The sequence below is a fragment of the Polyodon spathula genome, chromosome 25, assembly GCF_017654505.1.
Source record: "Polyodon spathula isolate WHYD16114869_AA chromosome 25, ASM1765450v1, whole genome shotgun sequence".
Lineage (NCBI taxonomy): Eukaryota > Metazoa > Chordata > Actinopteri > Acipenseriformes > Polyodontidae > Polyodon > Polyodon spathula.
Window position 1 is genome coordinate 18,967,014 of NC_054558.1, and position 13,218 is coordinate 18,980,231.

General features: G+C 42.6%; 1 protein-coding gene across 1 annotated transcript in view; it reads left to right on the forward strand.

Annotated features, from left to right (window-relative positions):
* LOC121300253 (E1A-binding protein p400-like) overlaps positions 1-13,218 on the forward strand; it is a gene marked incomplete at its 5' end in the record, with an annotated part of 28,554 nt that continues 15,336 nt past the window's right edge. The window contains 22 exons of the mRNA XM_041228752.1: positions 1-1,035; positions 1,148-1,258; positions 1,555-1,642; positions 1,823-1,942; positions 4,567-4,967; positions 5,187-5,474; positions 5,922-6,107; positions 6,265-6,405; positions 6,509-6,587; positions 6,923-7,036; positions 7,469-7,558; positions 7,920-8,027; positions 8,347-8,543; positions 8,710-8,887; positions 9,037-9,173; positions 9,292-9,461; positions 9,737-9,911; positions 10,503-10,639; positions 10,738-10,924; positions 11,150-11,319; positions 11,596-11,756; positions 12,354-12,674. Coding sequence (XP_041084686.1) covers positions 1-1,035; positions 1,148-1,258; positions 1,555-1,642; positions 1,823-1,942; positions 4,567-4,967; positions 5,187-5,474; positions 5,922-6,107; positions 6,265-6,405; positions 6,509-6,587; positions 6,923-7,036; positions 7,469-7,558; positions 7,920-8,027; positions 8,347-8,543; positions 8,710-8,887; positions 9,037-9,173; positions 9,292-9,461; positions 9,737-9,911; positions 10,503-10,639; positions 10,738-10,924; positions 11,150-11,319; positions 11,596-11,756; positions 12,354-12,674 — 4,594 coding nt within the window. The remainder of the gene's footprint in view (positions 1,036-1,147; positions 1,259-1,554; positions 1,643-1,822; positions 1,943-4,566; positions 4,968-5,186; positions 5,475-5,921; positions 6,108-6,264; positions 6,406-6,508; positions 6,588-6,922; positions 7,037-7,468; positions 7,559-7,919; positions 8,028-8,346; positions 8,544-8,709; positions 8,888-9,036; positions 9,174-9,291; positions 9,462-9,736; positions 9,912-10,502; positions 10,640-10,737; positions 10,925-11,149; positions 11,320-11,595; positions 11,757-12,353; positions 12,675-13,218) is intronic.

The following is a 13,218-nucleotide window of genomic DNA, read 5'->3' on the forward strand; positions in this document are numbered from 1 at the left end:
GGGTTCCAGCACAGCGCCCAGCAATGGAGGTTTGAGCACAGCTCTCCTTCTTACATCCAAGTCACGTCGCCCTTACCACAGCAAGTTCAGCCGCAGAGCCCCACCCAGCACAGCCCAGTACCTGTTCAGGCTTTGCATGGGGTGCAAAGGGCTGGTACTCCTGCAACTGGGTTAAGTATGTGTGGTCAAAGCCCGACTCGAGGATTTGTGGATGCCAGCATGCTTGTCAGGCAAATAAGCCTCAACAGTCCATCAAGCAGCGGCCACTTTGTGTACCAGGATGGGTCAGGACTGGCTCAGCTGGCGTCGGGCTCGGCCGGACAGGTGCAGCTGTCTTCTCCTGGCATCCCAGGGTCTGTGCGGGAACGCAGGCTGTCTCAACCCCACTCCCAGACCGGCGGGACCATTCACCACCTGGGGCCTCAGAGTCCAGCAGCAAGCGGGGCCTCCATACAGACGCTGGGAAGCCCAGGTCACATCACAACATCCAGCTTGCCTCCTCAGATCAGCAGCATTATCCAGGGCCAGCTGATTCAGCAACAGCAGCAGCAGCAGGTGCTTCATGGGCAGCAGCTCGGCAGGGCCATGGGTTTTGATAGGACTCCCCCTGGGATGCTAACTGGGGTCGGTGAATCGGCAGCTCCTTTCGGCATGGCCTCCCCTCTGCCTCCCTCCAGCCCGTCCCGTGCCAGCGCACCGCAGGGACTGTCAAACCCCCCGCTCACCCCTACCAGCGCCTCAGCCTCGGTCAAGAAGCAGCCCAAGAAAGTGGAGATCCCACCTGCCACTCAAGAGATTGCCCAGCTGAGGAAGCAGTGCCTGGAGCAACACCGAATAGCCACAGAGAGCCTGAAAGACGTCTTCAAGGAGCATCTGATCGAGCTGTTTTTTCTGCAGCACCTGCAAGGGAACATGATGGACTTCCTGGCTTTCAAGAAGAAGCCTTGCGGGCCGCTCTTCATGTACCTGCGGCAGAACGACCTGGACCTGGAGGATGATGAGGAAGAGGAGCAATCGGAAGTCATTAACGATGAGGTAGGAAGTCGGTCCGGGTATACTGTTGCAAAACCACCTTTTTGAGTTTTTGAGGTTTTTTTCAGTTAAACGTTTAAAGTCTTTCAGAGCTTTTCCTCTAAACTTTCTACAGGTAAAAATGGTGACAGGAAAAGATGGTCAGGCTGGTACTCCTGTTGCTATAGCAACACAGCTTCCTCCTAATGTATCTGCTGCCTTTTCCTCACCACAGCAACAGTTTCAGGTAAGGCTGTTGGAAACTGGAGCGCAGCTACGACGGAGCAAAGCCTTTTACAAAGACAGCATTGATTCATACAATATTCAGATTATTTTTTATTTTATTCATTTATATATTTGATAATGAGACAAACTGCTGCTGTCTTCCTGTAATATAAACATGCTTTTATTAATTGATAAAAATATGGTTGTTGACAAAAATGTTTTGCCTATGTAGGCCCACCATTCTGAGAAAAGGACCGTCTCATCAAGTTCCTCGTTTATTTAGAGCAGTGTAATTACTCTGTCTTTTAAATCCTGCAGCAGACTCATCAGGGTACGCCAGTGGCTGGTACTGCAAATTCCATGGAGATTGAAGCCTTTAAAAGACAACAGGCTTTAGCACAAGCAGGTAGGACTAGGGTTTTTGATCACCGTGTTTTTTCCTAAACTGCTTCTGCTTTTAGAAAGTCGGCATCTTCTTCTAGCGCTTGTAGAAGTAAATCCGCGAAGGGAGTGACTGGTTTGCAGAAGGTCATTGCTTTTTGCCGAGTGTTTGCGTTATCAGGGTATTGTGTGTTTTAAATCCCAGATCAGGCTAGGAGGCCCCGGATTGAAGTTGGTCGCCATGGGATGGTTTTCCAGCATCCTGGTATAGCACCTTTAGGATCACCTGGGGTTCCTCTTCAGCAGCTTATGCCAACAGTGCAAGGTAGGAGAGCTACTGCAAGGCAGTTCTGTGTATGCTGCTGGAAGTATTTCAACCCTGAATCAATTGGAACGGCCACTTTTAAGTATGCCACAATACCACTTTTGGGTATTGCATATCCCATGCAGCATCACAGGCATCTCAAAATTAGCAAGAGGTAGATTAGTAGAACGCATGAGCGGTGTGAGTGTTTTCGGAAAGGGAGCAGACGTTAGAAGGTTGGGAGGGAGGCAGCTATGGCAGCCTGTTTTAAGAGATACCATGTATTTGTTTATTTTCTGCTGAACTCTCATTCAGAAGGGCCACCATTTTGAGTTGTTTTCAGGCCGTTTCGTTTTTTTTTTGTGATCAGCAAGGTTGTGCATGACCAGGGATGATTTCAGCCAGGGTCGCGTAGCAGGTTTTCCATCCATTGCGCAAAGAGATTCTCAACGGGTTTCTCTAATCATTTGGTGTTGTGTTGTGCCATCACTCCTTTGGTTAATCCCATTGTTTGTTGTATAGCGTACGTTTTTAGACTCTTGTTATTTTGTAGTGAGTTGGTGAGGTTATTATTGGGATGTTGCCTGGTTGTTCAGAAAAGGCTATCTGTTCAAGTTCGGAGCGCTAGTGCGGAAGTACAGGGATCTAGCAGGTTTCTGCCTCGGAAGCTTTTATATGTATGCAGCTCTTTACAAATGCGCAGCTTCAATGCAACGTGAAAAAAGGGTGTCTGCTATGCTGGTATCATCTGCTTTGCAAACTGTTTTTGTGCAAAACAAACTAAAGGATTTAAATGCAATTTTCCAGCAGGAATGAGATTGCAACTGCATGCTGCAAATGTGATGATGTAACAGTGCTGAATGTTCTAATCATGTCATTTAGTTTATTTACAGTTGTCTTAAACAGATTCAACTTTTTGTGTTTATGCATGATTTTTTTTTTAAATGCTAACAATGCAATTCTAACATGTAAATTAATTGGTGTTTTTTTGGTTTGTTTTTTGTTAATTAAATGTATTTTTAACAAGAAGGATCAAGTCATACAAAACTAGTTTTTAAAATCTACAGTTAAAATGTTAAATTAGCTTTTCAGAAATGCTTGACAGTGCCCTAGTGGCTCACAAGGTAAAAGCACTGGAGTGCAAGGTAAGTCATGTGAGAGTGGTCCCACTAGAGCATTGGCCTATATGCTGGGTTAGGGAGGAAAATCAGCTGTGGGTTAGTTTGCCTCATTGTGCTTCAGTGACCCCCTACTTAGACTTTGGCAGGAGGTGATTGGCTTCATAGCGGAATTGGAGCGCACACATTGATCTTCAGAGGGTTGCAGTGAGGAGGAAACTTCTAAATTGGGAATTTCAAATTGAATAGAAAATCAGTGTAATTTTGTTATTATTAGTATTAATACTATTATTAGTTTATTTGGTAGATGCCTTTATCCAAGGAAACTTGCAGGTGTTACAGGACAATACAAGATTACAATGCAAAAACAATATTAAAGTATTATATAAGAAGTAACAATTTAGGATTAAGACAATTTTTATCTACAGTAACATAATAGTGCATAGCAGCGCATCCAGTAACATTGTGCTGAGGTCAGGCAAGTCCAGTATACAGTAGGAAGGGTAGATCAAGAGATCTACAAGTGCATTCCAAACAGGTGGGTCTTGAGGAGGCAGCGGAAGGCAGTGAGAGACGGAGCAGTACTGAAGTTCTCCAGTAGCTGGTTTCGCCACAGAGGGGCTAGGGAAGAGAAGGAGTGGGGACGGGAGGATGGAGAGTGGATGGAAGGCATGACCAGTCAGCCGCTAGAGGAGGAGTGGAGAGCGGGTGTAGGGAGGCACAAGGGATTGGAGGCAGGAGAGAGCAGTGTGGTGAAGAGAGCGGTAGGCAAGAACAAGGGTCTTGAATGTGAGCAGAGATAGGTAGCCAGTGGAGAGTGCAAGGCAGAGGGGTTGGGAGAAAACAAGATGAGCAGCAGAATTTTGAATGAGCTGAATGGGGTGGATAGCTGATGCAGGGAGATCAGTAAGGATAGAGTTACATTAGTCCAATCTGGAGAGTACAAGAGCTTGGACCAGGAGTTGAGTGAAATAACTAGTGAGAAAGTGCGTGACAGGGAGGAGATGTGTTGAGGGTAGGAGGTGGGGGAGTCAAGAGAGGTTAGGTTTTTAGCAGAATAAGATGGAGAAAGAGTGATGGTTAAGGGAGAATGAGATACAGAGGTCAGGAGGAAGAGGAAGCAGTAGTTAAGTAGAGGTGATAATTTTTTATGCCACTGCTTAGAAGGCAGTAGAGCTTTCATAAAATCCTTATTACAGTGATGAGTATGGAACTGTTCAGAAGATTGTTTGACAAGAGCGGAAATAGAAAACACAGCTCTTCATGCACATCAATTTTAACCAACAAAAACGTTCAGGAAGGCATGGTACTAGTCCCTTGTAAAGTGCTTTTGAAACCGTCTCTTAACCCCGATTTTATAGAAGGACGCTGCTGCGATAGTGCTGAAGAATCATGGAAGACTGCAGTCTTTCTGTGTCTGCCTGTTTTTAGTGTGTCAGCTTGTACCCTTCTCTGTGGTGAAGCTGCTGAAGGAAAATAGTCCATGTTTTATTTTCCCTTTTTTTTTCTATCATTTGTTTGTTAAAGGAGGGATGCCCCCAACTCCTCAGACCATTCAAATGGCAGGTCAGAAGCAAAGCCAGCAGCAGTATGATCCATCCAAGGGGCCTCCGGTCCAGAATGCTGCCAGCCTCCACACCCCTCCGCCCCAGTTGCCAAGCAGACTGCAGCCGACCAGCATGCCTCTGAACGCACTCCCTCCCGGGCTGCAGTTGGCACAGCAGCAGCTGGTGGAAGCCCAGGCTCAGCCCCAGACTCCTCTCCAGGTCCAGGTTAAACAGCAGCTGGGACCAGCATCCATTGCTAACACCCCTCAGACGCAGCTCCAGGCTCAGCTCCAGCAACAGATGCAGCCAGGACTTCATACTCAGATGCAGACGGCACAGCAGCTTCCACAGTCTCAGACCCAGCTACAGCAAGTGCAAGCGGTAATAAGATCACACATGTATTTATATAAACCATATCTATTTCTGTATATCATTGGAACATGTACTTTAACTGTTTCTTCTTAAATGTAGCCCTGTACTAGAATATTTCAAATGCATATGCCGAATGCATTCTAAATATTAGACATTTTAAATATGTAATATTTTGAAAAGTTGATCTGATCTAAAAAAAATTTTTTTTTTTTCCCCACCCCCTCTTAGACTGTAGCTCTGGTGCGACCTGGTGCTGATTCTTCCCCAGCCTGTCAGAGGCTGATGGTCAATTCTATACCTACTTCTTCACTTTCACCAGCACCCATTGCAGGAACAGTGTTGCCTTCTACAACCTACTCAACACTGACACACAGAACCTCCCCAGGATCCAGCAAACCTCTCTCTCCAATCTCTCAGTCCAAATTGACAGTTTCATCAGTGCCGAAAATGTCTAGCCTGGTTCAGGGGGGTGCACAAGACGGTTCTCAAGACAAGCAAGCAGAGCAAGCTAAACTGGTAAGCAAGCATATATTGATGAAGTACAGGAATGGAAATAAGACTCATACTGCCTAGTAGCTTCACCCATTTGAGGTTTTACAGTGAACAGGTAACAAGCTTGTGTCTTACTAAACTGTGACCTTACTAAAAGTGCAGTGACCTGCGCCAGCGTTATACTTGAGACAATGAAACTGTTCTTCCAACTTGCTTTAACATAAAGGGGTTTTATATGCTTGTGTAACACTGCATTTTAGTCATGTGCTCCTTAAAGAGAAGAAAGCAAACTAATCCACTGTTTCTATGACACCATCAACAGTGAAAATGAAATTCTTGAAATGTTGACGTAACTTACTTAATTTCCATTATGTGCTATTTTATTTTTCAGATAAACTTTGAGGCTCTGCAGTATTTGCATCTCTATTAAAAACACTTCTTGTGTGCATTTGCAATATTTATTTATTGCAGGAAAACCAGGTCCACCAGAGGATAGCTGAACTGCGCAAAGAGGGCCTATGGTCAATGAGCAGACTGCCCAAACTGCAGGACGCCCCGCGGCCCAAATCTCACTGGGATTACCTTCTGGAGGAGATGCAGTGGATGGCAGCCGACTTTTCCCAGGAGAGGAGGTGGAAGATGGCTGCTGCTAAGAAGGTAGACCATCAGTAAAACCAATAAAGATGTCCTGGCAACATTGCTAGAAAGACATTTCTGATACAGCGTGCGGAGTGGAATTGTAGCATTTCATATTTGCATTTTCATTTATAATTATCGGCTCAATTACAGCTACGTTTGCATTAATCTATTTTAGCTTGTGAGGACCTGTGCGCGTTACCGTGATGAACAAAGACAGATAGAAGAAAAGGAGAAGGTAGAGGAAGAAGCCAGACTCCGGCGTATTGCATGCGCCATTGCAAAAGAAGTGGAGTATTTCTGGGCTAATATTGAACAGGTAAACTTATCACATTTTTGGGACCTAAGAAATGATGAAGAAAGGAAAACTCTGTGGTCTTTTTTTATGTTAAGTTTGTTTAATTATTATTTTTTTATTTAAGGTTGTTGAAGTCAAACTACAGATTGAGGTCCATGAGAAAAGAAGAAAAGCATTAAGCCTACATATAGCACCCAAAGAAGGTGTGTGTGAAGGGTTAATACAAGATTACAAGCCATATGTAAACCTTTACAAATTCTCAAACTCAGCAGTCTTAAATATTCACTAGTTGTGCTGTTCTACACCAAACAATAGTTTTTCCTTCATTGCTAAAATGTATGGAATCTTGTGGAGTTTATAAAAATTGCTCATAGAGACAGAGTGTGTGTGTGTGTGTGTGTGTGTGTGTGTGTGTATATATATATATATATATATATATATATATATATATATATATATATATATATATATATATATATATATATATATAGTAGTTTACATTAACTAAAAGGTTTTTTTAAATTGTTGATTGTTTCAGGAAAAGAAGCCAAACCTATTCAGGAAACTGGAGTTAAATCAGAAAAAGAGAGCATCTCAGAGTTATCCCCTGCTGGAAGAAAACGAAAAGCAAGCACATCAGTAGTTCAAGAAGGTAATTTAGTTTAATTTTAATAGACTACCTGTATAATGCTACCCATCTCTGCATTGCAAAGCTGTTTGAATGTCAAATTTTATTATTAATTAAAATACTTGAGTATGTAGCCTGTGCACTATGGCTGATAAACCTTGAATGGATCAAATAGCTATGCAGTCTTTAATAAAGTTCCTGGACAATAAACAGAGGAAACCATTTCATAAAGTTTGTCCTCAGTATAAAAATGCATTTGTACTTCACCTAATGAAACTCCCAACTCCATATATTTACCAAGGTTGGAAATTTGACTCCCTATTGCAGTGCAGGTGTTGCAGTAGTGACTGCAACTCCGGAGGTAACTTTAGTCATTGAAGTCCGATTCCTCAGGAGCATCTTGAAGCACTTTACTCTTCTGTATTAGTCACTCTGTGTGTTTATTTTCTTTTTTAGTTGAGGATGAGGAGAGCACTTTAGAAGAGCAGGAAGCTGTTGAAGGACCTGCTGATCATAAGAACGAGTTGGCAGAGCTGGATAAAGAAGGTAGGTGGTCATAACAAGTCTTCCATTGGACATTTTGTCCAGAAGAGGATCAGGAGTTTATTAGCAGCTGAAACCAAGACAACTCATAAAGTGTGCTCATCTAAATACATAAATAGGACTGGAAATGGCTAAAAATCCTTGTGTGTTTGGTGATTCTGCATATAACAGCCAAGAAGCTTTGCTAAACCTTTGGGTTACTCTTACCCAGACTGTTTTGACCAAGATTTACATGTGCATATTCATTTTGAATGTTTCAGTGCAGTGATTAACTCATTAAGGCCATTGTCTGGTGAAAAGGAATTTTGATTGACTGGTATAGAAATTATTTTTAATTTTAATTGCATGATTTTTCACACTTCAGCCAAGATGTCTTTGGACACCTTGGTGGAACAGTATGCTGGTGCCTATGTAGAAAACTTTGAGTGGCCTCACCCTAGTTCTCACAGTGAAGATGAAGACAGAGATGAAGGTGTGTATTTGTCAAGACGCCTGCCTGTATGGTGCTTGGTTTATTCCTCTTGTAAAGTGCTCCAGTAATAGTCATCTGAATAAAGACTTGCGAGAATGTCAAGAATTGTTTTATAGTTGAGATAATATAAAAAAAAATAAAATAAACTCTTTTCACTAAAGTGATGATCCAGTAGCTTGTTAAACAACCAGTGTTCCACCTGATGTTTTTAGAATGATCATATAGTTATGTATGGTCTTCTCAAATGGATAGGTCCTACATGTTTGTTGCTATGCGTTGTAGAAAAGCTCTTCAGTTCAAGACATGTTTCCCTTCTTAGAAATGGAAGAGTCTCCGTTTGAGAGTCACAATGAAGAGATCCTCATAGACTCGCTGCTCAGCATCGAGGAGCACAGAGGCCCAGAAAGCTCAAAAGCTCCTCTGACTGATGGGCAGAAACCTAGGAAAGACATTGCTGAAGTGGCTGCTGCTGCAGAACTTATCCTGCCCAAGGGAAGCGCGAGGACCACCGCTGTGGTATGTTTTGTTTTCTGTTGTGTCCGTAAGTCTTAATGCATAGAAACTTTAACACTGCATCTTGTACTGTACTTGCTTTGATTTGTTTGCACGATATTTAGACGGAACCCAAAGCAAACAAATTGCGTAGAATTTTATATTTCGTACCGTTTATTTTGTGTTGCAGTTTCGGAACACGGCACCGTTTCTCCTGCATGGCAACCTCCGGGAATACCAACAGATTGGTGTGGACTGGCTGGCGAGCCTCTATAAGAAACACCTGAATGGTATCCTGGCAGATGAAACCGGCTTGGGCAAGACTGTTCAATCAGCGGCGTTCCTGGCACACTTGGCTTGTAAAGAAGGTAAACATGATTAGCCCTGTGCTTAAATGTTCCATGGTGCGCAACCAACAATTAATATATGGCATGATGTTTGTGAATGGAGTTTTGATTGCTTTATTGGATTTTGCAGATTTGAAAGGCTTACTTTTTGATCTTCACTTTTCTTTTAGGGAACTGGGGTCCACACCTGGTTGTGGTGCGGACATGTCAAATTCTGAGCTGGGAGATGGAAATTAAGCGCTGGTGCCCGGGTTTGAAAATTCTGCTGTATCTAGGCAACAAAAAAGAGCGAAGATTAAAAAGAAGGGTAAATCAAAATAGGAAATTAATCTGCATTCCAAATATATTTTGCTTTTCTGTATAACAATTTGACCGTAAAATATCCTTCTCTTCACAACCTGAATCTTACTGTTTTTTTTCTCTAGATGTGGTCCGAGTCAAACGGCTTCCACGTGTGTTTGACTTCCTACAAACTGCTGCTGAAGGATCACAAGGACTTTCTGAGGAAGAGGTGGAAGTACCTGGTACTGGATGAAATCCAGCTTCTCAAGAACATGACAGAAAAACACTGGGAAGCAATCCTTACTTTAAAAAGGTTCATACTTTTTCTTTTTTAAAGCTTACTGTTTCTCAGTGTATTATATTATTCGTCATGAGGTTTTAAACTTACATATATGTACAAGGTAGATAGCAGACAGCCAAGAAAAAAAGAAATCCTGTAGAATAAATAAAACAGTTGAATAATTCGAATTAAAGTTACAGAATCGTTGGGACTGAAATTTAGTCTATTTAAAAATGTGTGGGAGGGTGGAAGCCACTTTTGAAATGTATTAAAACAACCCAATTAAATTTTGATGCATTGTTCTTCAGTCAGCAGAGGCTGCTATTGATCAACACCCCTCTCCAGAACACTTTGAAGGAGCTGTGGACCATGATACATTTCCTCTTACCTGGAATTACAAGACAGTACCTAGACTTCCCAGTCAAGGCAGGGACAGACGAAAACCAAGAGTACTGCCACAAGCTTGTTATCCGGTTGCACAGGGTATGTGGTCTGGGGAATAGCCGATATGTTTGAAGTCTGATCAAAGCTGCTCTTTTTTGAAGGGCATGCAAGCAGATGGCTTTGACATTCTATTTTTCTCCACTGGCTTCAAGATGTTTTGGGTTCAAGTTTCTAGCTAACCCAGTGTGAGAGCACCTTTCCTTTATTTTCTTCCGTTCTGTTCATACGTTACTTTAATACATCGTAACAGTTTTGATTGATTTGTCTGTTGTAGGAGTTATACGTAAGTTGCTGAATTTTATATATATATTAAATATATATTAAAAATATTCAATTTTGCACATTCAAAACCATTAAAATTGTGATGGTGCCATTGCAGTTGTATCTTTACTAGAACTCTGTAGGATTCTGCTCTGTATAATTGAACAGGACCTGTGCACTGGTTAAATTGGGGTGGAACAGTGGTTGCCCTTGTAAGGGGAACGGAATCCTACTTTCAATCAGAAGGCCAGGAACGGAATCCTGAAAAGGCGGAACACCGTTCCGCACCATTTTAACCCCTGGACCTGTGTATTGTCATTTTGTACCTAGAATTTATTTTGATATTAAATGGGACACTTCCTACTGCAGATGATTCAGCCCTTCATTTTGAGGCGCTCGAAGAGAGACGTTGAGAAGCAGCTGCCAAAGAAATATGAGCACATCCTGAAGTGTCGCCTCTCGAGCAGACAGAAGATGCTGTACGAAGATGTTATGACTCAGACCCGGTGAGGAAAGAAAAACTTGTTATTTTGTTGTGCTATGCAGAGCCTGGTCAGGGTTTTATAAAAGTAAATGTCATTTTCTTCACTGTCTCCTTCCCCAGAGCCCAAGAAGCCCTCAAGACCGGTCACTTTGTTAGTGTTCTTCACGTTTTGATGCAGCTTCAGAGGATCTGCAATCACCCAGACTTGGTTCATCCTCGAACCACACGGTCTGCCTATGTGTCCGCTGCACTGCAGTACACAACACCCTCCTTAGTACTGGGAGCTCTACAATATGATCCTTGGAAGGTGTGTGAATGTGTTCACTTACAGTCAATAATATATGATTATCAAGAAGGGAAAGCAAAAAGCAGAATGGATATATAAAGTCTTGTAACTGGACTGTGGTTATGTTTTTTTTGTTCTTTGATATTTATAGCATTGCTTTGACATAATGATAAATGAATGTTTCATCATACCGTGACCCGGGCTGCAGTTTCGATTCACAGGCCATGTGTTTGTTTTTGCATGCAGAATGTGGACATGTCCATATTTGACCTGATCGGAAATGAAAACAAGCTGACACGGTATGAAGCTGATGAAGTGTTGCCAAAGCAGAAGGTGACCAGGAAGTTGATTGAGGAAATCTACAGCGCCCCTGACCCTCCAGCCAGACCCAAACAAGTGAAATTAAAGCCCAGCAGGTATGTCTTTCCATCTTTAAGCAATCGATACTGTCAGCACCATCTTAAAAACCATGAACTAATTTAAGATTTCTGAAATAGCATTGTATGGTACCATTCTTATAAATTTACGTAGTAGCTTAAACTATTTCAAGAAATAAAGTGCATGTTTTATTCGTGGCTAAATAGTTAAGCATAAAGTTATCATAGCTACATAATGTCATGTTTGTAGATCTCTTAAGTGGGGGAAATGGCACAAGGCTTTTCTGATTTCTTATTGTAACCCATTTGTGGCAGGTTGTTTGAGCCAGTGCAGTACGGTCAGAAACCTGAGGGCAGGACTGTTGCATTTCCTGGTTCCCAGCCCCAGCGCACACCCACCACCACCACAGCTACGGTGCCCCAGCAGGGTCAGGTGCGGGGGAAATCTCCTGTCGCCACAGTCCCAGCCACACAGGGTAAGAACGCACAGCTGTTTAGTTACACTTCGTTTCAGGGACCGTATTGGATGGCCATGTCCAATATTTGTACCATTCAGTCACTCTAAAAAAAAAAAAATGTGTGTGTTTTCCTGAATAAAAAACCATGGAATGGATGATGCGGTGTGCAGAAACATTATAGTTCATCAGCCTGTTCCAATTCATGTGGATTTTAAATATCCATTCCCAAACATAATTTGTGCTTTTTGAAAATAGGTAAATTGTTTAATTGGATTTACTGGTGGGATAGAAATAACATTTGGATTGCATAGCAGTTTGTGTTGATGCTACCTTTTTAAAATTGTATTGTTTGATTTTTACATTTTGGGTACAATTTTAAAATCAAAAGCAAAACTAGATGGCTGAAACTTAAATGCAGTCATGTTTTTTTTTTTTTTTTTTTTATTTCCATCCTTCTTAAATGTGGCTACAGTATATTCCTGATGCCTATTAACAAAGAGGTGAAAGAAAAAAGCTACCAAAAGAAGCTGCTTTACTCCTAGTGAACCTTACTTGGTGGATGATTACTCTGCACACAACTAACAGCAAGCAAACCCCAAACCTTGTCCTTTGCAGCAGCAGGGACGCCGTTTCAGACAACCCTGACCACTACTACTACTACCACTGCATCATCAGTCAGCACTCCTCCCACTCCAGGACAGCAAACGGTTACATCAGCAGCCTCCGTCAGCGGTGGCACTACCTCCTCGACTAGCACAGTGAGCAAGGCTCTGAGCAGCCCTGCAGGGGGCGCTCTGCCCCAGCTAGGCCAGACTGCACCTGTGCCAGTTTCTAGGCCAGCTCAGGTCACGCCACAGGCCCCAGCCCATACCATGCAGCAGAGCGTGCTGCCTCAGAGGCTGGTGCTTACCTCCCAGGCCCAGGCACGGCTGCCTAGTAAGTGGCCTCCCCTTCCACCTTTCCTTCCACTTCTGCCACAAAACAAACGTTTAAATTATGGGGTGACTCTGTCGGATGCTGCTAAATTGTGTGACTTGCATCAAGGTGGTGATATAATTGTTCTGGATGAGAACTGCTAAACTTCTAAACTTATATTGAGAAGTTCTATATTTTTTTTACCTTATATACTTACCTATGTTTCAATAAGACAGTTGTTTTACTGGATTAGTGCAGAAATATGACAAAACGGTTTAACTTTTCCCTTGTCACTGGTTCTGGAAGAGTACCTTCACCGTTAAGGCCTGCTGTCCCATGTGATTCTTAACCACACATGGACCAGATGTGATTATCCTGTAAGTAGGAGTGCAGCCAAACCAAATAATATTTATTATAATCGGTGAAAACAGACACCATTGTTTAGCAATTGAAAGTGAGGGCACCTTAGCAGCATCCCGTGTTGGCCTCTGTGTCCCTGTTTCTGTCTTCCTCTGTCTGATCTGCATGAGTGTTCTGTCACTGCCAGGACTGTCTTCAGACCAAG